The following is a 25652-nucleotide window of genomic DNA, read 5'->3' on the forward strand; positions in this document are numbered from 1 at the left end:
ACTACCCATAGCAATGAAACTGAAAATACTCTAAAAGAGGGCTGGAGTCTGTCTTGTAATTAACATTAAACAGATAACATATTTATGAGGAAGTCAAAATATTTTGGAAGCCGATAATCCTGTAAGCCTTAACATGGTATAAAAACAACAAATAAATGCAAAGTGTTACTGTTACACATGCCTGCCTGATCAATGGTTTTCACATATTGATCTATAAATGGAGTTGACAGTCTGTGTTGGCTGCACATTTTCCAAGCAGCTCTATTTTTGTACAAAACCAATACGGGCAATTACCTTTGTTTGAGATGCCAAGTCTTATCAATTCAATGTGATTTAGTGTCATTTTAATTAAATATCAGGATCTACTTCAGGACAATCTATACAAACAAAGCCTCAAACTTGACTATAAGCTTGATTTGAAGTAAACATGTACAAGCCCTGCAATTTCAAAATATGGCTCAAAAACTCTGCTAAACAGAAGGCTTATATTTTTAGCAATTTTATTTCTGTCTTTTTGGCTAGCCATAACTTTGGCAAGTGTTCTATGATCACAGGAGTAAGAAACAAAAGAAGATTGCTTCCCGTTTCCCTGATAATGTATTAGAGAGATAAATAAACCTACCAGTTTGCTTAACCTAATCAGAAAAAGCTCTAATACATTAACATTTTGGAATGTCTAAATAGGTTCTAATTCTTAATATAGACACCAATAAAAAAAGACATTTCATTGTTTGAAGTTGTTCTGAATGAAGCAAAATGCACTTCCCTGGGGTTTAACAGATGAAAATAGCAAATATTCATTTACATTGCAAGTTCAGACACTAACATTAAGCCCAGAAAGAGCCCTTGCTTACCACAGTCTGTGTCCAGCTTCGTGATTTGCGCTCTTTAAACTCTACATTAATATCAATTTCAGCCTTTGCACAAAGCTCAAGCATTCCCATTGCAAATAAATAACGTAAACCCCCAAGAATCTACATTTAGCTTTTGCATCAGTTAGCTTACGCATTCCACATTTGCATGTTTACTGCTATGAAATGCACAAGTGCATATGGCCCTGCTGATGTATGATGTATACCCTTCTTTGTCACACTATAGAAAATAATCTGTCCACCTTCAGAAGTGTAGCCCCAGGTGTGCTTACAAGCATCACAGCAAATGCTTGAGAATGCAACAAATCCCTTAGAGAAAATTATGTATTTTCTTCTCTGTAGATCACCAGTGATCTTTCTAGTTTTGTACCTGGTTTTTGCCCTTTATTGTCCGGAATGTTTGGGTTTTTTTTCCAAATATGTTTTAGAAATACATATTTCTATTGATTGTTCAAAATGTGCTAAATGCTGATTGCCTTAATCCACTGAAGTCAGCAGGTTTTGCATAAGTTGGGTAAAGAGGATTTGACCCATTTTTCAATAGAACATAGGGTACAGTGCACATGCCGAATATCGGCGGTGGAAGAGTAATATGGAGTCCCTTTTTCAGCTTGTCCTAGTTTTTATAAAAGGAAAATCTTTCCAATGATAGGACAAAAATATTCAGCCAATGTAAAACAGAAAATAAGCATAATCAGTGGATACCTTATAGATTATATCTATCAACTAAACAGAGGCAGACAGTTGAAAATAGAAAATGTCCAAATGGAAAGATCAGGATGAAGCCTTTTTATCTTCTAGCACAAAATAATTAACTTTGCTTAACATGCTGGTAATATGCACCTTTTAGCAGGGATTTGTGTGCCTTGAAATGGAAAAGTGAAGACTGCTCATAGAAGTGCACTGGAAAAGAGCGTCATGAATTTTACAGCGAGATTGCTAAATGTGTATATACACATACATGCACACACACGTGTGTGTGTGTGTGCATCAGTTGGACCCCGCTTTTTCAAGACACTTGGGGTTGGACTCCTCCATCACTTCCCTCTAAATCCTTCACAAGTCACATGCCCGGATTCGGATATGTCAGCACGCAGTTGACACGTGCAATTGATATTTCACTGCTCTTTTAACTTGAATTTCCTGCGTCTAAAGCATGTATTTGAAAACGTTTGGATCCTTAGGAATTCTGCTTTTAGTTTGGGCGTTAGCAAACAACTTTAAGAGGCTTATTTAAGTAAATACGCCAAAACACTTTCAGTCTGTCAATATCTAGTCAGAAAATTCTGCATGGCAAAAAGAGATGAAAAGAATTGAAATAGAAAGGAAATTAGTAGCATGGCAAGCTTTCAATCTATTATGTCGGAGCCAAGTTTGCTTGGTGAAATGACATACACTCAGTAAAATTCCGCTTTTATATAATTAGCTACTAAACAAATGCAACACAAAGCAACTTTTCAGCTCTCAGCCAATGAAAATATATTGTACCTGCTATGGTTATTGGAATGCAGCAGTGAATATTTATGTCTAATTTAACTTTTTAGAGCCCTTGCTCTGTAACAGTCCAGCATACTATCCCCAAAACTAAAGTTATGTAACAAGGTAATATCAACAATGAGAAACTGCATGATAAAATCCTGCCCAAAAGTGAAAAATGCTAATTTTGTCTCATTTAGCAGCTGGATACAGAAATGCTCATTAGTTTTAAGAGGGTTAATCCTTTTAACTTTTGCATATTGATATGCCAATTATGCCTAATTGTACAAGAGGCATCAGTCAAGGTAATAGTGCATAAACACATGAAAGTTATTAAGTACATCCCAACATGTAATAAAGTAGGTGTTAATTGGTAGCTGAGTTCTGCAGGCTATTGAGGTGGATAATTCATTGAGAGATGGATCACTTGTAATTTCTCTACATAATTCCTTTTGCAGTCTCATGCTGTGATGTTTTCATGCTTGTCAAAAACAACTGCAGCCTAGTGCCTTTTGTTAAACACAGCCAATAAAATATGTTAGGCATCATTAAATATACTTAACTTTTAAACTTTTTCAAAGGTACAGTTCTTCCTGATAATACATTATAGTATTCCCAGTAAATTACTATAAGCATCGTTTCAGGTTTGTAATGGAGGAACATTTCACGTCAGATAAAAAGGAAGAAACAAGTACACTGTGTCTGAGGCAAACAATATCGTTTAAATGGAAGGTAAATGAGTATCCTATCAGCTGCTAAGATCTAAACATATTTTTTCTTTCCAGAAATATAAGGTGAAATGAGTTAAGCTATACCAGAGAAATTAATGATTAAAATAATATATTTCTAAATAAGTTGGAATTTTGAGTTCAAACTTTGAGTAAAAAGGGAAGAAAATACAGCTGTTATTGTAGGCTTCCTCCATTTAATAACTTTGTTAGAAAGCTGAATATTTCATAGGAATCCATTACATCAACAAAACAAAAAATTAATGGCTGGCACGGTAGCGAGAAGTGACTGAGACCTGGGACTCTGTCCCCAGCTAGCAGAGTTTTCTCCCTCATTTGCATTCTCTGAGAACAAAATGGATCTGGAGTCCAAAAAGTGGCTAACATTGCATAAATAATTTTGTAACATCATATGGCCTCAGCTGCAAGTTGCCACCATTATGGAAGAAAATTAACCAGGGGAGACTCATACCAATCAGTTTGTTTAGTAGCTCAGAAGGAGTACAGGGGCAGGGACACAACTGGCAACAGAGTTCATCACTAACTATTTAATTTAAAAAAAAAAAATGGTAATGGATAAAAAAATGACTCAACTCTTTCAACACTGTCCACTAATAACACAGTAAGAGAACTTCAGTGTCTGATTTTTACAATTCATTCATTCTTACAGTGACACTTATTTTTGTTACTGACAAAGTTGGCCTTTGTTTACTGAGCTGTAATTTCGATTTCTTTACTTTTCTCTGGTTTTAGCATTTCCCCTTTAAGAAATTGTAGGATATATCTGATACTGTAAGAACTATTCTCCATAGCAGCCGTACTTAAGTACTGTAACACTTGAGAGTTGAAATGCTGTGTAGATGCTATGATCCCGGCCTCCAAAGCCAAATTTTTTCTTTCATTGAAGGAAAATTGTTATTCCAATGCCTAGCCATACTCCTAAAAATGTATTAGTGCCCTTAAATCCCTCCTTGGAAGGGATGATCATGAAACCAGTATCTTAACCACACTTAAGATAATTCTGTAGTTGTTAAAAAATTGGAAGACTGGGAAAATATCAGTAGTATTTTACTTACAGGCTCAGCGACTTTCACATTGTCGGACAGAATCATAGATTTGCTTTGGCTCAGTCTGTCGTGGTGACTGTTGGCGTTTTTGATCCTCATTTGAACAGCCCCCGTACTGTGGTGGGAAGGATTTGGCTTTTCAGAAGACGTATCAGAAGTTGTAGACCTTTCCATGGTTACTGGGGTGACCTGAAGAACATAAGAGCATTAATCCAGGGACCCTTCATACCAAGATGTCTCAATGCCAGTTGTATGTTACTGTAATCAGGAGAAGAAGCAGCTGAGTTATCTTGCTGGCAAGATCTTGATCATCTTTGAACACCAGGATAACTATCAGCTGTGTCAGCCTGTAGTTTTATTATTGTCCTTATCACTCACCCATCCAAACAGCCTTGGAAGAGTTAGTTTATGTAAAAGATTATCCTTATCTCAAAAGCCATTCTCCTCTATGGTGTAATCTCCCTGCAAGCCTCTGTCACGTCCAGCTGGCAGCCACTACACTTTGTCTTTGGCCTTGCTCACACTACACATTTTAAATCTTGCAAAGGAAAACAACATGCTGTGAAGCCAATTAACATATCTTACCTCCACAGTTCAACATATGCGTGTTACAAGCGTGTTACAGGACCATGCTGCAACCCTGCTAGTGTCCTGTATTCAAACCCATATCTAATAAAATTTCTCTTCATTTTAACAATTCTACCAACAGCTTGGATGGGATTTTTGTTTCTCTGTTCATTTTTAAAATTCTGAAATGAGGAAATGGCTGAGTGCATCAGCGCTCAAGCCCTTGGAGGGATCAAGGAAAACTTGTACATAATGATCACCTTCTCTAGCAGTGCTGCTGTTCAACCTCCTGTCTCAGCACTAGTACAACTCAACAAGCTGTTCTAGCTGTTCGAATTCCCGAAACATTTTCCATCAGCAAGAATTGCTTCATACTTCCTTTACAAAACATCAGGACGGTGATGTACAAAATATCAGGACAGAGTACAATACTTTTTCTATTTTTTCACCCCCTAGTCCACCCTGGCACTCCTACACATAAATCATGGGTGAAGTAAAGTGCTAAGAGTCACAAGAAAACTTGCTATTTATATTGCTATGTAACCATATGAGAAAATGCATAAGAAAGAGATACTATGTAAGCTGGAATTGCTGGTTTCCCTGCTACGGAGCCAGGGAAATGGAAATCCATTTAAGTGCAGTTATAATATAAACTATTGAAAATCAGCATTTTCCAAATGGGTTTGAAAAGCACAACTTTTTCTAGCAACATCTGCCCAACCTCTGAAGACTCTAAAAGATGAAAATCCCTGATTTCAAGACAGTCTGTTTCTATAAAGGCATCAGAGCAGAGGAAGATATGGTACCGGTGTGAAGGTGGGAGATGGAGATAAGGAGTACTACTGAACGTCTCTGGGCAGGACCACAGCTGTCGTGCTGGTGGAAGGACACAGCTCTCATAGCTCCACCCTCTTCTGGCCTCACTAAATCAATTCCTTACAGGAAACTGCCTTAGATGCAGAGGACAATAATGAGAGGTCATGCAGTGACAGAGTGGTTGAGGTTGGACGAGACCTCTGGAGGTCATTTGGTCCAACACACCACCCCCCCGCCCCCCCACTCAAACAGGACCACCTAGAGCTAGTTGCCCATGCCCGTGTCCAGATGGCTTTTGAATATCTTCAGAGGGATTTAAACTCATACAGCCAGAGATATGGAAAAGTGAGGAAACACAGCACTCTTGAAGAGAGAAATGAGAACAAGAAAGTGCTTCAATATTAGCCATTACTCACTCAACGTTATATGCCATGACAGAAACACTAACTTTAGTAGAAGCAACAGTAAATCTTATACTCATTGGCTGTTTCCTCCATTGAGTTAGTTACTCAAGGATCCTTACAGAAGTTGAACCATAGAAAAAGAGAAGAAAAATTTGGCTAAAGCAGTTTCGGGCTACTCAGTAGTACACGCGTCTATTTCTGCTGCAGAGCTGGTATATGATGCTGGGAAAACCTCTTTACATGGACCTTTGGGAGATGGCACTGTGTATTCTTCCTCTCTGAGACACCTACCACCACCCTTTGGAGCAGTCACCACTCAAACCCATGTCGCAGGGATACTTTGTCATTTTGGCAGTCAGGTCTGCAGCAGCAGTAAGCAGGAAATGATTTTTTCCCCCTTCTAAACTTGGAGAGTCAAACCATTTTGTATTTCATGTTGGTATCAAACCAAAACTGCTTCTCAACAGATTTTCAGTAGGCTCCAGGCTGGAGAGCTGATCAGACTCGAGAGACGAGAGCAACACTGGCTCTGTCACTTATCCAATGTTTGGCTGGAGCACATCTCTCAGATTTTCTTCTGAAATCTCCCACCTATAAAACTCTGACATATCTCTTCTTGGGAGCATTATGACTTTTAATTAGGTAGTCTCTGTCTGGTGTTGTCAGTACATGATGTGCTATAAAAAAGTTTAATGGTATGACAAAGTCATGCCCTGGATCTCAAGTAGGAGCACGCTCAGTAAATGACAAATCTGCAAAGACTTCTGAAAATTTTTATTCTAATCTCGTTGAACCTTTTTTCCCCAAAATTGGAACTAACCTAATTTTCCCCAAAATTGAAACTAATCCTCACACATCAGAGTATTAAAAGGAGAATTTCTGAGGCACTAAAATTACAGGAACTGCTATAAAAGAAAATAAAAACCCCAAACCGTAACATTTCCTCCACCAGATTTTATTTGTCTTAGTGTAGAACATGGTGAGATCCTGCAGAATATGGAGGAGATCTTGCAGAATATGAAAGAAAGATACAAGTTACAAAAGTTTCTCCCTTAGGATTTCCAGGTAAAAATACTTTGCTGCCCAAACTCCATTAAGACTCCTGACAGCATTACCAGCTCTGCATGCCAGTAGATGGCACCCTGAATATGAGGTCTGCAAATGCAACGGCGTTGCATTCATTTTTGCAAGAAGAATTTGCTAGTACATATACTTTGCCCTCTTTTCTTTTCTTTTTCCTTTTTTTTTTTTTTTAAACTTTTAAAAAAATAAGAGGAGAAGACAGTCAGGAAACAGATAAAATACTAACAGAAAAGAGAAAAAGGATCCTATCTGATGCTTTTATGATATGGTTCTTCCAAACTGTTATTAGCAGCATCAGGGCCAAGTTTGGGACAGTTTTGCAGGGGAATTTGTTTCAGTTACTTTGGAAGGCAGAGCTGCCAAGCCCTGTGCAACTGTTTGTGAGGCACTCCATGTTCGTTATATAATTAGCTAATTTGCCTTGTGGCTAATAGCATCTGGATATAAATTTTAGTTTTGAAACCTCCTATGGTTGATTTGCTGGAGAAAGGCATTAAAGCAAGACAGACTTTATCCTCCTTCCCTGTTGTTTATAGGGTTCCTGGAGCAAAGGGGCAGCATAACTTTAAGGCATTCACCTAAGAGAAAGGGGACGGGGAAACATCCTGAAAAAACCCTCTTAGAAGCAGCTGTTTTGGAGCCCTGTGGAACAGAAGTGGCAGGTTGGATAATAGTGGAGAAAAGTCAGGGAACAGTACAGGTACGAGAAAAGTCCTTGACATGAGGTTGGATGGATGATACAGGAAGAGAAAATTGATTCACAGGGTGGTAAAATAAAAGATTACATTGGATGTGAGAAAGGAGAACTTTAACTTCTGTAGAATGGGGCAAGAAACACCACTGAGCTGAAGATACAAAAAATCATCTTTCTCGCTGGGACAGCAAAACCAATTCAGTCCTACACTGACAGCCACTTTTGGAGATACCCTCAGGAGTTCAAAAGCCCTTGCTGAAGGAGGAAGAGGTTCATACTTTAAATGAATTCACAACCTGTCCTGGTTTCACCTGAGACAGAGTTAATTTTCTTTCTAGCAGCTGGTGTAGCGCTGTGTTTTGGATTTAGGATGAGAATAATGCTGATAACACACTGATGGTTTAGTTGTCGCTAGGTAGTTGTAGTGCCTTCACTGAGTCAAGGACTTTTCAGCTTCTCACGCCCCACCGGGTGCACAAGAAGCTGGGAGAGCACGGCCAGGACAGCTGCCCCAGGCTGGCCAGAGGGACATTCCCGACCACAGAATGCCATGCTCTGGAGAGAACTGGGGAAGCTAGCTGGGAGGTGGGATGGCTGCTTGGAAACAGACTGGGCATTGGGTTGGTTTTGGTTGTTTCCCTTCCACACGTGGTGAGCAACTGCATTTGTGCGTCACGTGTTTTATATTTATTGTTATTATTCTCTTCCTTTGTTATCTTATTAAACTGTCTTCATCTCAACCCAAGAGTTTGGGTTTTTTCCATTCTCCTCCCCATCCCCTTGAGGGAGAGGGGTGAGTGAGCTGCTGCGTGGTGCTCAGTTACCGGCTGAGGTTAAACCACAACACAGCGTCAGCGGGTCAACACTTGCAGTCACTTTTTGCACTAATTGGTCCATGTGTTTGGGATGCTCAGAGAGGAGACAAGCCTGCTCCAGGAAGTAGCACAGCATCTCCCAGGTGAATCAGGTTGAATTGAAGCCAGAGCTCAGACACCAGCTACAGTTGTGAGGTGGCTGCTAAATAGTCAAGTGACACTTTATGTGTCTGGCTGATAAGCGGTTGGATCCTAAAACCCCAAATTCTAAATGCACAGTTAACTTTCAAACACATGGTGTGGAAGTAATGAGTATTACAGGGGTGAAAAACAGAAAGGTTATTGCAGATGTAAATTTGTACATGCAGTAAAACCATCCCATTTCCGAGAATCAGGCCCAGTTTAAAAGAGCAGCACAGCAAATTGTGGAGATCAGATCTCGGTCTTCCTCACAAAGTGCTGGGTCTTGGCAAAACTGTTTTCAAGAACATTTTTTGTAACATTTCTTTTAAAAGCAGCATTTTCACAAAACCTTGATGTTTGATAACAGTGAAAATATTTAAATTAGTTCTAATTTTCCTTTGATGGCAAAAAATACTTTTCTGCCCTTTCTCTTCAAAAAGAGAAAGGACATGATAAAGGAAACAAAGTAACATTGTTAGCTTTCCAATGAAAAACAAACCAAACCACCCTCCCCTCCCTTCCTTTTGCTATTTATAATTTCCATGCAAGAAGGAAATATATACTTTTTAGCTTTTTGCAAAAATTAGTAAAGTGAATTGTTCATCTCACTGCCATTCTTATGCCTTTGGTAGCTTAATTATGATTTCTGTCTCACAATGACAGCCAGTAAGCGTTCCCCTCCTACAGCAGCCCATGGAGCTACAGGAAGTCTCATATTTCATTTATCGGGTTTTTAATCCATGTTGGCATGTTGCTTTGTCCATAAATTGATCATATAATGAGTAGACTGATTACTATTACCCAAGAACTTTATTTCATGAGTTTTGGTACTCTATCGGTAAAGTTAGTGTATAGGTTTCCTACAAAGCAAAGAATTAGTTCTTCAAGAAACAAGAGGATAGAAGGATTTCTCAATTTTGGCTTGAGCTATGCCTACGCTTCCTACAGCTGCATATAGTGAAAGACAGAATGCAAATGTTAATTCATTAGCAACTTGTACCATGTAGAAGTTGAAGCAAGTACTTTTATCCGAGAAAGGAAAAAAAAATCTATCCATAATTAATATAATTTGTTGCATTTGGTTTTCAAGATTATGAGATTAAAAACTTTGTATATAATTCTCAGCATTTATTCAAAATAATCTTTTAATTTCTAACTTCATTCCATATGACATATCTACCACTATTAAGTCAGAAGCATAATGGCCATGAAAGCGTTCAACATAGTAACGTGAAAACACTGCAAAATTAAAGTGCATCTTGTTACATTTACTAATTCCATTGTTCTGCTGAAAAGCATGTTGTACACTAGGAGCATCCACTGAAACCTAACGTGACAATATTACAGAAGAACAGAAATCAGCACCAGGTTCACCATTACACTAGACCTGTCAGCCTGAAAAACTATAAAAGTGGAAGAGGAAGTAAGAGTTAACAAATGAAAAAACAAGATAATGCCACACACGTGGTGAGTCAGAGCATTCTTGTAAAGGAGAAAACGTATTGCTGTGTCTGTGAAAGAAGCGTTTAAAATCAACACAACTACATAAACACTGCTGCTGCTGGGTTTTGCACTCAGCCTGTGCTACACTGTTTGTTATCTCTGCTGAAGTACAGCTCAGGCGCGGTAAGTGCCTGAACACACAACTGATGGAAATAAAGGGGGACAGATGAGAAAACTATAGGTAAAGAGAGGGAATAACAAGCAAACTGCCACATAGCTTTTTCCAGTTATTCTTATCTGCACTCTTTTTTTTTTTTTTCCTGACCATCCCCACCATGCTGCTCTCACAGCTAACACGTCCCACATCTGCGCCCAGGGCATGGACACGAACAGCAAAGGCTGCTGAGGGATACAGTGACCTGGGCTGGTGCCCAGAAGAGTCCTGAAGCCAGTTTATCCGATTACTAGAAGAACAGAAAAATCCATTGTAATGAAAATACAAAGCAGATGTAACATTCCTATGCCTTTTGCTTTGCAGAAAGATGCCATCCAGCCTGGAATAATTTGTACTTAGGAAGTAGCACTCATTTCAACCATCAGTCACATCTCTAGTCAAAGTAGGAGATCAGAAATGACACTACATCACCATTACCTGGGTCTTTACTCCAGTTTTATGCTTTTATATCAGCTAAACAATAAAACAGAATTTCATGTCAAGTTCAGTCTGCTGTAAAATGTTAAATGTCCTAAACTCAACAGCACAGTTCCCCTTATCAACCAAACTCACAATCTCATCAGCAAACCTCAGTGAATTAGTTGATATGTCCCAAGTCCTACAAAATCCATGCTCTTCAGCATTGATTATCACAATCCCTTTTAATTTTTCTACCTGTTACAGCCATATTAAACTTTCAGTGGTGTGTCACAGAACAGACAACACACTAGCAAGGTTCATGGAGGTCACCTTACCTCGTGTGTCTAAAGGCTGGCTTTGTAGTCACTCTCTTCTAGTCTAGTATTTGAGGACTTTCTGCAAATAAAAGCAGAAATGGCCCACGGGGTTCCTCAGGCAACTCCAATTTACATGTACGGTTACCCATGCCTCTTCTGTGGTCAAAGAGAAGAGTAAAACATTTTTTCTTTCTTGTTTGTAGCAATATCCCACTGCCCAGCATTTCTCTGTTACCACGTGTGGAACACGCTGCTCAGCACATTATTCACCATTTTATTTATACTCTGAGGTATATAATCCAGTCTCAATGAAGGATGCACATAAAGGCAAATTTCTTGACACAATTTGGCCTGAATCACAGCAGACTTCCTAGGCAGTAGTGCAATACAAGTAGTAAGGCATTTTCAAGCATCATTGTTAAGCAGCTCCTTTATCCTCGATATTTTAACTTGGTCCTTGATATGATGACCATTTTAACCTTTTTGGTTTATTCTCTTATATCAAGACAGGGTTATATTTTACCATAACTCTTGGTTAATAACTACATAATTCTCACACTTGAAATCTCACAGCTTAATATCCAGTAGGACCAAAGTGTGTTATCATTTAAAATAATTTCTTCCTAGTTTGTGCAATACAGGATGTGCAGTTCCAGACGGGTCCGAAAAGCCTGATCCTGATCTCAGGGGCGCAGTGAACCCACTGAAGTTAATGGATGTACAGCAAAGCAAAAGTAACGTCAAGCACACCCGAGATGGAAAGCTAAAGCATTTATTGCAGTACGGAGCCAGGTATGGAAATACATTTTATAACAGAGTGCAAGAGGGAAGGACACAGACTTGCACCATTGTACGGCAACGTTGTTTAATTTCGGGTCTATGAACATACTCTAAGGTTATTTTGATGACTGAACTCCTAAGAATTAAAGTATTAAAATGCAGTACTTACTTACTTAATTTCTCATTCCTGATAGTTACCACACATATTAAGGAACATGTGATTCTCCACTTAGAGTAGGCCACAGACCCGCATGGGTGCAGAGTGTACACCGCACCACGCCTTGCAGACTGTTGCAGTTTGACGTTTCGGTGATTTCCTGTCCATTCACTGCAGCGCTAAAAATGGGAGTGGCTTACTGCTATGAAGATTGACAGTGAGTTTTTTCTGGTTTTCAACTGGTAATACCATCTTACACAATAAAAATTTAAAAGGATAAAATAAAATAATAAAAGGCTCATAGAGTCCCACTTTCTAGCAGACGGCAGCAAAATATCTAAACCAAATATACAGCTTCAGTGAAAATATTATTCACCTTTACAAATTGTTGATCGGTTTGTCTCAAGGATTGGATGAAGAGAGACATGAAGGCAGAAAATTTAAATGGGTCTGCTAGGCTGGCAATGGCTATCAATGAGGATTTAAGCAGGGACCTGAAGTGCTCCTTTGTGTCATTCTGAAATTTTGTAGAAGATGATAACTGAAAACCCCAGGGTCTACTCCCTGCTATATGTAGACCTTTAAAAATAGCAGGGTCAGGTGAAAAAGAAAAATAGGGATCTGGAAAAGCTACTTGTGCCCTATAGGGCAGAGATGTGCTATCTCTGGAAATGTTTTCCTACCTGGATAGAAATGGCCTGAGAATTAGAGAGAAAAGAGAATGGGAGAGAGTTACTATTCCAAAGTTGTGCAGATACCATGACAAACTCTTCACAGCCACATTTAATGACTACAGATACAACTCTACAGATACAACTCTGATCCTGTAATCCTCCATGACCTGCTATCTACAGGACTTCTCTGCAGAAATAAAAGCTTCCTAGGAAATATCGCTAGGATATTATTGGAAACAACGAAACCACATGCAATAGAGTAAAAGAGCTTCTTCAGATCAGCAAGTGACTGCATATGGTCACGTCTCTTCTTGCATCATTTAGTTTCTTAATCATATTACAAGGGAAGGTCTAAGGAAAGGTAACAGTTGTTTCAAAAGTTCGTCTGTCCCAATATATCATATGGGATAGCATAATGGAGTCTATTTTCACTACTCCTGTGTCAATTTAATATCTCAGTTTCAAGTAGAACTTGAAGCTAAAAGTATCCTTTGTGTACAGTTTGGCCTGCATATGTTCCGGGAACAGTCGTCCATAGTAGAAATTCAGTTGAATATGTAAAAGAACATGCCTGGGAAAAATTGCTACTTCTAGGTCTTCCTGCTGGCAGCGCATTTCATTTCATTTCTTTCTGGAGTGCATCTGATCCGCGACACCTGCCTCCATTTTCCATGCTGTGCAAGCTAGACTACAATCCTTCAAATGATGAATATTGGCCATATATAGACAGTATTAAAAAACCAAACTAGGAATATCACCTGATATGCAACACTTCTAACGCATCCTACAACACTGAATATTAGAATGAGTATGGTTTAGACTTTAGACCAGTGGCAGCAAGTAGTTTACAGCATTATAAGAGTTCATAACAATTTAATTGATTTGACACCAAATAAGACCTGAGAAGTGCTAAATGGAATGCCTGGATACTCCTGACCTGCCCTCACCTAACAGCTGAAGAAAAGATAATTTCCTTCTACTTCCTTCTTTTCTGCTATACATTTATATACTGCAGATAAGTGCAGTGTAAAGTCATGGCTTTCCAACCACCCACAGGTAAGACTGACCAGCTCTAAACTCGTTTTACACCTGCATATGATGCTTGTGGCACGGTAACTTTTTAGTTTAAAGCTGTCTAATTCTGAATTTAAAAAAAAAAAAAAAAAAAGATATTCAATGTTTTCTCTAGGAAGATCACATAAGAATCACAAATTTTCTCCGGTGCTTGAAAGAAATCTGTTCCTATAGCCTAAATGTTCAGAAAAGTGTTGTTACTTTTAATGTTGCCAGATCTGAAGTGATGAGATACTATGGGAAAGGTTATTCTTGCAGTATTTACAGATACAAGCAGAAGCAGAAGTGACAGAAATTTCAAAGTAAGACTGCTTGAAATACTTCCAGCTCAATTTTGCAGAACTTCTTCTCACAGAGATTCAGATATTCATCCAAACTTTCTATGCTTACCTGAACTAGACATGTGGTGATGGTAATTTTGGAACAGCCCAAACTCTCTGGAGAAGTAGAAGAGTTAGTACCACAAGACAAACTGATGTATTAGAAAAATATTTTTTAAACGCCTGAAAGCTTGCTGCAAATAACCAAAGAAACAAACTTCCTATAAGTTCTAAATTTCAGAGCTTTGCCAATAGAAATTTCGGTTTCAATTTGACGGCGGCTATACAAACAAGCTATCATACGGCCAGGTGGGGTAGGACGTTACAGCACATTTATGACCTGCACCACATTCACGTACAGGCACACGCTCCACTGGTTGATCCATGGTGGAGGAGGCACCTCACGTTCATCACTGAGTAAGGCTACACACAAGTTTTATCCCTCTCTACCTCTAAATCAGTCGTGCACTACCGAACACTTGGAGCTGTTGTAAGTCACGCCTCAGTTTGCTTCCTGGTCCTCAGTTCCTGCACCAGCAGCATCCCTTTCACTAGGAAAAAGGCCTTCTTGAGCTCTGCTAAGCCTTTGGTGAGGCAGTGGCAGTTGTTTTAACCTCTAACACTTTTGCTGAGGGGTATATTAAAGAATTCCCTCATCTTAGTAGTTTAAATGCACATTTGCTATGTCTTAATCCATTTTGGAGTTCCGTATATCCATCATCCTACAGAAGACATGTCTGTCCAACTGAGATACTGAGATTATTGAATAGGAAAGTCTTTAAAGCTACTCAGACTTAAAAATAAAAAATAAACTTATGATAAAACTATTTCTTTCTGACACTGCCTGCCTCAGTAGTGTCTACAATAAGCGGCTTGTCCCGTATTCAGACAGTAAGACCCCCTCCCTCCCAGCTCCCCAGGATAACGTTCAATTCCCTGTGCTGTGCACATGAAACTGTCCCTGCTACCCTCTCTCAATCCTCCGTACATATCTGCAGCAGTTTTTGTGCTGTGATCCTGCAGCTGCTCCCTTACTACTTCTCACTGCTCCCACTTCCCATCTGAAGGGGAAAAAAAAGCTCCAGACACTTTTAATCTGTTCCCACACTCCATCTCCACTTTCCTTTGCAGAGCTCCTGGTGCTGCTCTTGCAAGAGACGCTGCTGTGAAACGCAGCAGAGCCAGCACCTACAATTTTAGGAGAAAACTTTTAAGCTACAGCAGGAACTAGAAGGGGAAATTCTTTGTGGCTTGCATCAAGCAAGCCCCTCTTCTGCATTTCCTGGGGCCCCCAGTTTGCTTTCTTCACCAGCCGCCTCTGCCATGGCCCAGAGTGGAGCATAAGGTGGCAGGAGTGCCTGCCCCACCACACTGCTCCTCGGCACCACGTGGCAAAGCGGGGAGAAGTCAAAGGTATTTGTTTTATGTGATAGTATCTGATATCACATTGTGTAGGTAAGATGTCTGCTTTCAGCAAAAGGGAAATGCCAAAGGTATTGCGGTGTCAAAAAAATATTTTCTTTGACTATGCAAGAAGTTTGAGCATAGGCTCTGTTAATTATACCTAAAATTTCTACTGCAAATGTACATTGTTTTGTGAGGGACCAATGAAAACTACAGAAACCTTGTAGGCCAGGGAACCAGAGCCTACCTGCAGCACCAGTCTCATCACAGATGTGCTGCACTTGGTCGGGGGAATCAGAGTCAGCAGCAACCACGGTAGGAGAGCGATGGTGCCAGATCCATGTGGAAACACCAACAGTCGTAGAAGAGTGGCAGCCATTCATCCGCCCCCCAACATTGTTAAGAGCAAAAGTACTCAACGAGTGACACATCTGCTGTCGGCTGTGGGTTTATTCGGTAACGCAGTAACATGTGGAGCTGATGGACTCCTCAAATACATTGTTGGCTGAAATTGCTGCTGTCAGCTCAGGTGAGCCCTTGCAGTCCTACGTACCCAAGTTAAAATGTCCTTACAGTGCATCAACATTATTCCCTAAACATCTGTATCTTAGTGCGTGCTATGAGTCTGGTAAGAAATCTGTGCGTTTAACTTTTTTCATTCTTTTATTTTATATAATTTTTTGTCCCACATCTTAATAGAATCCCTCTCTTCACTTATTCGCACTCTAAAAAAGATTTTTATAAAAAGACCCAAACTTCAGATGAAAATTAAAACTAGAAAAGAAGTTTTCCAATTAAAATCTCTGTGCAGCAATTCTGAACATCTCAGGTCTATACAACTACACACTGCTCAATCCAGAGCCAGCGCTAGGCTGTCCAAAGGAGAGTCAAGAATGGTTTGAAGAGACCGGTTTCACTGAGCCTCTGCTAAGACCAGGGGAACTCCATGCCTTTACCAGGACCTAGGGATTAATGAACAAAACCATGTCAGTTCTTCATTATTTGGAGCATTTCTGCTTCCTTTGGCACTCCAAGAAGAGCAGATGGATTAATGTCACCTCCTAGTCCAAAAATCATCACAAGAATTTGATTACTCATTACTACTGGTTACTATATTTTGCTTTTGTTGCTAATACAGTAACCAAGCATACAACATACTGCTGATACTAGAAACATTAATCTTTCTAGATCAAGCCTCAGCACTACTCAGCCCCAAGTGCAAAAGGTAGCATGTGTCAAAGCAGCTCGGCCAGTTGGAAAGTTTGGTGTAACACTTGCCTAGTGGAAAATGTTGACTCATTTGTAGCAAAACCATTTGCTACAAATGCATTTTTTCTGAGAGAGCCCAAGGAAGCTTCTGCTGGTGTTTGCCATGGATACCCATGGTGTTACCACCAGGCTCTCCTGCAATGTGGGGGAGGGTTTGGGGGAGCCATCATCAATACATGGGCTGGGAATCCCCCACACAGTGGGACACGTTGCCAGTGTTGGGTCCATTCCCCCACTGCGGACTGCTCAGTTCCTCCAAGTCCACTGTCCCAAGCAGACATCTGGCTAGCCAGCCAGCAGGTGCCTCCTGAGCCACAGCTGCAGCGGAGACACCAGAAATGCTGAGAGCATCCTGATGTACAGCAGGCTGGTGATGAACCCACGAGCCATGGAGGTGACTTTCTCGGAGACAGAACTCCAGACCTTCAATTGTCTTCACAACATATCTATGTCATTTCCCTCCTTACCCTCAAAGGAAGAGAGTTTAGCAACACCCTGAGCAGCAGGCAAACAAGTACACATGCTAAGGACTATGTCTTGCCTAGGAGGAACCTCTCTATGTGGTTCAGATAGGCGCTTCTGTGTCTGATTCAGCACCAAACACACTGGTGGCTTTGCTCAGGGTGTGGCAGGAAAAGAAATAAGAAACAAAGAGCAAGCACCTGATTAAAGCACATCTCTTCAGCTATAAGCTACATTTACTTCTGTTTTTTCTTCCTCCTTTTCTCCTCCTTACCATGTTGCAGTTGTGCTGAAAACTGATGGACACACTGAAGGAATGAGACATCACTTTAAATTCATTTGTTCAAGGACTGTGCCTGTTTAGGATATCAGGCACAGACTTTGGAAGAAATATTAATGAAAAACCACAATACAAACCCACAATACCCAGCTTAACTACAAGTGAATGATTTACTGGTTGTCAATCTCAAATGGCAGGAAGCATTATACTGTGTCTTAAACAACCTTAAACCACTAACCATAGTAATATCAAACTTGCTTAGTTAATTTACTGGAGAAATGCTTCAAGTAGGTATCTGTGCACTGAGTTAGTATTTTACTATGTCACTTGCACATACCCCTAGAAGTTCAGAAGCTAATTTGGAGGATACCAATATCTGCTAAATAACCCTCCAATATCTTTCCTACCTAATTTCCAAAACAGTTCTTTCTCATGCTAAGTAAGGTGAATGGAATACAGAGAAATGAAGAGAAAAGGGCCAAAATTTTGAAGCATATATGAATTTTGGGTTCTTAGTTTCTGGCAAACAGGACTCACTTCTATACATGTCAGAACTCAAAACTTCCAGGTGACTTTAGCATGAGCCAATAATGCACTGAAAATCTGCTCCACCATGACCGGGCTGAGTCCACAGACTGAGCTCTAGCATGAGTTAGATTTGGCCCATGGTCAGTTTGCAGCATCTAAATATCTGTGCCCAGAAAATTAATGTCTGCTTTTCTCATTCAGACAACCTTCTTAAAAAAAAAAAAAAAATATATATATATATAAAAAAATAATAATCCAGTAGCATTTCTTTTGCTCCTATTTCAGCCAGCCTGGAAGTTTGCACCCCACGGTGTTTCAAGTTGTAATAAAGATGATGGGAGTCCACAGATTCCGCAAGAAGAGGTCTTAGTCTTAAAATAAAAATAGATCTGCATTGAGGAAGTCCAGTGCAAATGAGGAGCTAACAGTGTTTGTTTTGTAGTGAGTCTCCAATACACCCTTTTTATAGTATTTCTCAAAGCAGGGAAGACTGACAGAGGCATGTCGAGTGCGTGAAGGCACAAACGTAGCATCCAGCACGGCAAAAGAACAACCACCTCTGTCCTTCAGATGTTGATAAGAGAGCTGTCATTGAAATTAATATTCATCAAGACCGCTGGTTGAAGTAGACCAACTTTATGACAAGGTTTCAGATGCAGGTAACACCAATACCTCCTGACCTACACCAAGCTCACAGGTTCCCAAACGCACACCCATCAGGGAAGTGTGCCACTGTGAGCAAGCTGATGGCACCAGGGCCTTCAGCCTGCTGTGAGACTAAAAGGACATTACAGCAATTAGTTCGATGGTGACAAAAGCTGTTGGGAGCCACCACAGGATGAAAAAAGGGACGAGTTTGTGCAGTTTGTGTAACCAGATAAAGAAATCTGCTGTTGTGCTCTGAATGCCACTTGTTTATCATGGAAGATACATGGTCAAAAGCTGGGCCAAAATTTTATAGAATCATCGAATGGTTTTGGTTGGAAGGGACCTTAAAGATCATCTAGTTCCAACCCCCCTGCTACGGGCAGGGACACCCTCCACTAGACCACGCTGCCCAAAGCCTCATCCAATGTCTTTTCTTCAGGACTAATGCTATCAACAAATGAAACCAGGAAAATGATCAAAGCATCTTCATATAGATGAGATATCACCTTCATATAGATGAGATCCACCAGTACCAGCTTCTGTCTTTGTAGAAACAAGAAATAGGTTTGATACATCCATGTGGAAGTCTTACTTAGGAGAAAAGTGATATGTAGGGACTAGCTAGAGATCAAACGATGCTTTGTTTTGTCTTTAAAAGAGATCAGCCCAAACACCACCTACATATAAAGGATTAGGATACATTCTGTACAACTGCCATGTTTCAGGTTTCTAATTAAGAACACACGTAAGCACTAACAGACTTCTCCAACATCAAGAGACAGCTTTTAGCTGCATTCAGGCTTTAACAACTCCTTAAATGGTTAGTAACTCACACTGCCTGAGCTGACACAACAGAGAGGCAAGTAAAAAAGTCAAGAAAAATAGACAAGTATCAGAACTGCACATTGTGAGCCTCAAAAAATTCAGAAGACACTACCTATAACCCACTAAGCCCTAAATGACTCAGTAGAAACAGGCCAGGAGAAGACTAGTTCCAACTGCTATAAGTCTGTGGGACTCCTGAGCAGAGAACAAAGCTGAAGTCTCAACACTGCAGCAAAAGCCATCCTCACTAAAGCACTAACAACCGTGATGGGCACTCCAAACTCATCACGTGGGATACTACTTTTTAGGGCCTGGCCTGAAGCTCATCTCATTCATATCTGTCACTGAAAAGAAGTAATAACTTCTGGGACCAGAAGTAAATACAGAAATCCAAACCAGACCTGTGTACGGCTGTTTCAATTAAGCTAGCACCACACTGGAGTTTGTGGTGGTGTGCCACCCAAACATCAGGAGAACAATCAAAACGTACCTCTCATCATTCTAGTTTCTGGTTCCTGCCTCACTCCAGGTGGGGAGGAACATGCCCAAGCCCATGGTCTGATACGGACCTCTCCTTTGCTACCATGGCAATCCCAGCCCTGAGAGTGGCTACCAAGGGGGCCACCACAAACACACGCTCGGTTGGAAGAAGATGGAGTATTTCTTCCAGGATAGGGTATCTCTTGTATCAAAGCAAAAGGAAGTTTCTACAACAAATGCTGCCAAAAAGGCAAAGTTTTTTTGTAATTCAATAATAGCGTACAGCAGGAGCTTTAAAATATAGAGAGCACTTCAGCTGCTCACTCTATTTGGAAAAGAAAATGAACAAATGTACATTACAGATGTAATTGGATTGAGAGGTAAAGTGAACAAGAGATGCTGCTTTTAAATTCATTTCCCTTGGACACAAAGAGGTAAGTTGCAGGGAAGGGAGAAAATAAAGAAAAATAACTCTGAGAATTTAAACTACTTTACCAAATCTCACAGCTCTGTGGAAAATGCATTTCAAATGTCTCTAAGACATTGCAGCAGTAACATAAAAACCACTACAAACACAGCCCAGGAAGAGAACATGTTCTTTTTATACAATTTCCCTGTCTGTGCTGATTTGTATATACAGGCAGGACAGATTTTTTTTTCTCCAAAAAGTACAGAAAATTTGAAATGTAATCTTACAACACTGCGCTAAAATCTGTCTCCAATTAGTATGCACAATTTCAAAATGAGCTTCAAGCCACGTGTGATATCTTTCAACTCTGACCCACACTTCCAAAGGAAAAGCAAGTTGCTTCTTACGATAAGGCTAACAGTTACAAACATGAGTACATGTCACAAAGTTTGCAGCAAACTACACGTTACCAGGAAAACAAATCTTCACCGTAGAACAAATCTTGCTAATTCTGGCTCTCCTTTATGTGGCCTATAACCAAAGCACGTTATATTGTGTTATTTGAACATCTTCCTAAATTGCTATTTCCTTGTAAGGCTCTGAAGGCCAGAAAGCAGCGTTTGCCCACTGACAGTAACGCAAAGCTATCTCCTCTGATAGAAAGCCTCGAGCGAGATGGGGACTCAGGACGCACAACTGTTTTCTGGCCAGCTCTGAAGCAGAGGAGGAATTAGTCTGGATCGAAAGAGTCTCATGCAGGCAACATGCTACCATGACACCTCCATTGCACAGCTCCACGAGGAACAGCATTGAGAGTGCCCGTAGACGAACCACGGATAGTTTTTGTGCAATGTCCTTTATGCCACCCCATGTCCTATTCCTATTAACACCACCGACAAATAATAGAGAGGTACCAAACTTTTTGATACCAAGGAGGGCAAGATCTCTTCAGTCTCTAGAGATACTGAGTAGCAACTAAATACCTACCCTTACCACTCACTAACTCTTACACTATCCACTGCTACTAATCTCTTCCCTCGTGGTCACTGGCAGGGAAGCCAGTTAATCAAACAGGGCTTAATTGCACCTACTAAAGGCAAATGCTGGGAAACGTGATTTAATCTCATTTCCCATCCAGTGCCACCAGCCTTTTCTACCTTCTGGGGACAACTAGTTAGTACCGGCAGGGACAAGAGAAGGGGTTAGCGGTTTAGGATACTAGAGAAGGTCAGATATAGTCGCCTCTTGCATAGGATGCAACAGATTTCCTAGATTCTGAATGCTAATTTTGCCTTTAAAACACCATTTCACATCCGTACCGTCTACGCTGCTGTTCATTGCTTTCAAATTCACAAATGCCAACAGAAATAGAATAATTGTGTGATTAACATAATCTGTATTAAACACAAAATACATACAGTTATGATTATTTTAAAAATCTTTAGCAGCAGCTTTCCTAAACTGCATTAAGACTAATTTAAGGCTCCTTACCTACAGCTTCACAGACGTCGTCGTCTCATCTCATACTGCCATCAACCAGCAACAGTTTTACTATTTCAAAAACGGAAAACATCTAGGTCACATGTCTATAGGCAGCATTGGGGTTAATCTCCTGCAGCTCATAAAGACAGAAAGAAAGCAGGAAAAAAAATAGTAAAACCACTTCCTGCAACAGCAGAAGCTAAGCATCTCACCAGTGAGCGACTTACACCCAGGTTTGGTGCAAAACTCTTCTGAATTGGTGAAAAAGCAAAATTTTAAAGTATGAAAGCAGCTCCTCTCTTAAAATTGCAACAAACAGGGAGGGTTAGTTTTTGCAGAAGGTAAACATGAGGTTTGAAAGGAAATGCTGGAAGGAATTACGATTCTAAGCCTAAAGACCACTTCCCTTTTCTTACCTTCAGTGAAACCCTTTGAGTACTGAAATAAATAGCTTGTAATAAATCCGCGTTGCTATTTTGAAATATAGCTTCAGTAAACATGACACTGACTTTAGATTTATAAAATAGCAAATTCTAGCCAATCAGAGAGCTTGCTAGTAGAAAAAAAAATAATTCACTTGTACTATTGCCTGATGAAGGTCACCCGGATAAACACTTCTGTTTCTTTGATTTTCTGTTTTAACACTTCTCCGTGAAGCAGCCCATGGAGAACCACAGGCACACACAGCTGCTGCCCTGCTTCACTTCCCGTAGCATCTCTCACCATAACGGTCCCTTCTCAGGCAGGGGGAACCCAGAGAAACAGCAGATTCAGACACAGCTCTGCCCCTTCAGGGCTCTAGAAAAGCCCATTGCATACGTCTTCACCAACGTCTTCCCCCGTGGCCTTTTTTTCAGCAAGAAACAATAGTGCCTTTCCGGTATTTCTAGCTCGACTTACAAAATGAGGGCTCATCTCCCCAGTGCAGCGGGGGGTTCCCTTGCAGGGCAGGGTGGTTGTGGTGTGTGTGCGAGGACCGCTGTGGTGCTGGTCAGGCTGCAGAGCCCTCTGTTGATGCTTTGTCAGAATAGGGGGATTTTTTTTTGTCGTTTTTTCCCTACAATAGACCAAAGAGCTACCATACAACCTGAGAAAATTGAGGCCGTCCTGAAGTTTAAGCATTTGTCCCAACAGTGCAGTAAAATGGACCCCATTGACAGCAGTTGCCAGTGGAGCTCCTCAAGAAGATGTGCTCTGTCTGTGCAGATGTCCAGCAAGCAATTCATTGGGTGCCCTAAAGGAGGATCCTGCAGAACATCCCATGGAGAAAGGGCAGAGATAGTTGGGAAACAAGGGCAAGGGCTGAGGCTGGAGTGGAACTTAGGAAGACCTAGAAAAGGATCATGACAAATTTTACAAGGCTGCAAAAAAAAGACTGATTTGCAGGCAGATCATTTCCTATTGCAGCAAAAAAAGATGCAAGGAAGTTCCTGTAGAGAACAGCGTTAGTACACCGAGCACTTACTGAAGGACGTGGGAAGCAAGACCTTCAGGGACTCAAGAAGAATACCAGAAAGAAAAAGGGGAAACATAGTGCTGCTGCAGGAATGGCAAAGCCATTAGGCTACAGGTGACCCTAACGTTATTATTATTGATTTTGTAATAACTTCTACAAGCTCCATTTCATGGCCAAAGATCCAATTATGCTAAGGGCCGTACAAAGCCAGAACCAAGACTGTCCTTGTTCCCCATCGCTTACTATGTATGCCAGGAGGTAACTCACATGTACGGACAGGAGAGGGAGTTGAACAGCATGACAGCTGGTCTTCACTGTTCTAAACTAAAATATCACTTCTTTGCAGAAGTTTTTTTTTTTTTAAAAATGGACTTTTGGAACAAAAAAGATGGTGTTGATATGAATAGTGATAAGTTGTTCCTCCCAGGTGTGAGGAGGTGAGAAAGCAATACCATGCTTGCCTGTAAACTAACAGCTGCTAGTGCTTAAAGAACCTGCAGCAGCACTAATTAATTGCTAGCTCTTTTCAAAAACAGTATATGTTTCAACTAATTTTGCCATAAGGAATAAATTTTAGAGAAGCACTAATTGAAAAATCTATTGTAGCCATGTAGATCTTAAGATTTCCCTCAAATAAAACCACCAAAAGCATTTTTACAATTAGAAAATATTTGTGAACAGTGTGGACAGAGCTTCATCACTAAAATGTGAAGAAACTATCAGCAAACCTGTAAAATAATGCAGCAAAAGTTGTCCGTGTTACCTTGTCCAAAACCTAGATTACTGGGGACATGACATTTCTCGTGAAAACGTCTTTCACTGTACACCTAACATTTCAAGTCAAGTTGCATACTCCGTCTGATTTCCTTTGCATCCATTTGACAGTATGTCAGCAGTGACAAAATTCTATAAAAGGATGGCAGCTTTGCATACTGCTTAAACTTATGCAGCACCAGCTTCCTGTGTGATCTCTGGAAGGCTGAAAATACTTTAGATGTGCACAAAAAAACAGTTTAGCAAAATCTAAGAGCTTGTTTAATCAAAGTAAAACTAAACAGGAAACAGAAATGGCATAGAGATTACCTGGAGCAGATTGCTGCTCAATAGGTTGGTCTTTGTGTGTCTGCAAGTCAAAGATTGAGCATCGTTTCTGAAGCTCAGATTTCTTGTCCCTACTTCAGTGACTCATGGCGTCATTGCTTATGAGACATGTCATCAGCTTGGTGAACATCCAGATTTCCACATCTCATAACTGAGAGCACAGAGCATTAAGGCTAAACCAGCAGTTTTAAAAGTCACTGTTGACTGAGGATGCTGAATGCCCAGCAGCTGTTACCAACTCTGTTATAATAAATTCAAGAAGTATCAGAAGTTTCATCAGGTGCTTGAACAGCAATTCCAAGACTTGTGCTGGACCAGCCGTCTCCTGAGGGGGAAAGAAAACTTGACTTTTTTTCTTTTTGCTTAGTTCAGCCTTTACTCTGTGTTGGGATGACTGACAGGCAGCCCATAGTCTGGCTCGTATAGCAGACACCCAGTGGCAAATCTAATTCGGTGGGTTAATCAAGCCATAATAGACAATACAAACCTGGACAGCATGCAGGCACAAGCCTAGAACAACTGTGCATCCAATGTCTGGTTCCAGAAGAAAATAACTTTTTGTTAGTGAAAATGGATAAAGTTCCAAAACTTTGCAATTCGCTGGGAAAAACCCTAGGAAACTAGTAAACTATGTGATAATGAAGAAATAATACATTATTTCCCACATTCTTTACCAGAGAAATGATATTTTTCATATTTGTACTAGGTTTTAAAATATTTAAATTAAAAAGGAGAACAAAGAATTATGTCTCTATGGACAGTAACTCATATTCTTGCTCACAGCAATTGTTTGCTCAGAGAGCTGATGTCCATTCAGTAGTCATTATTTTTTTGCCATAAGGGCTTTGAATATTTAATGCCAGCAAAAACATTTCTAGTAAAACATTCTTGTGTATCAAGAAGGCCATGCACGTGGACATATAACAGCTCCAATAGTTTATAATCCATGTTAACAGCAGTCTCTAATATTACCTGCTTGGGCAATAAATGCTTATTATGTAGAGCTCACATGTAAATGCCAATGTAAATATACAGTAATGGTTCGATTCATACAACCCTCTCAACCATAACATGCATTATAAATATTCTGGTATCATCTTCCAAAACCGTTTACTCTGAGTTGATTTTTCCCCTAAATAATCCATTTTACTTACCGCAGTCTTAGAAGTGCAAATGATATTTTTTTAAAAAATTGTCACAGGTG

General features: G+C 40.2%; 1 protein-coding gene across 2 annotated transcripts in view; it reads right to left on the bottom strand.

The window, feature by feature from the left end:
• The window catches only part of ARHGAP15 (Rho GTPase activating protein 15), a 333198-nt gene extending 310727 nt beyond the window's left edge, over positions 1–22471 (bottom strand). Inside the window, exons 1-3 of one of the 2 annotated variants that reach the window (XM_054830636.1) lie at positions 22308–22471; positions 21901–21960; positions 4153–4332 (exon numbers count right to left, since the gene is read on the bottom strand). In XM_054830636.1, the coding sequence (XP_054686611.1) occupies positions 4153–4317 (165 nt within the window). In that variant the 5' untranslated portion in view covers positions 4318–4332; positions 21901–21960; positions 22308–22471. Of the gene's footprint in view, positions 1–4152; positions 4333–21900; positions 22185–22307 lie in introns of those variants that run through there. The other variant, XM_054830637.1, reaches the window with a different exon arrangement.
• Positions 22472–25652: the final 3181 nt, after the last annotated feature.

This window comes from Grus americana, chromosome 6 (genome assembly GCF_028858705.1).
Source record: "Grus americana isolate bGruAme1 chromosome 6, bGruAme1.mat, whole genome shotgun sequence".
NCBI lineage: Eukaryota > Metazoa > Chordata > Aves > Gruiformes > Gruidae > Grus > Grus americana.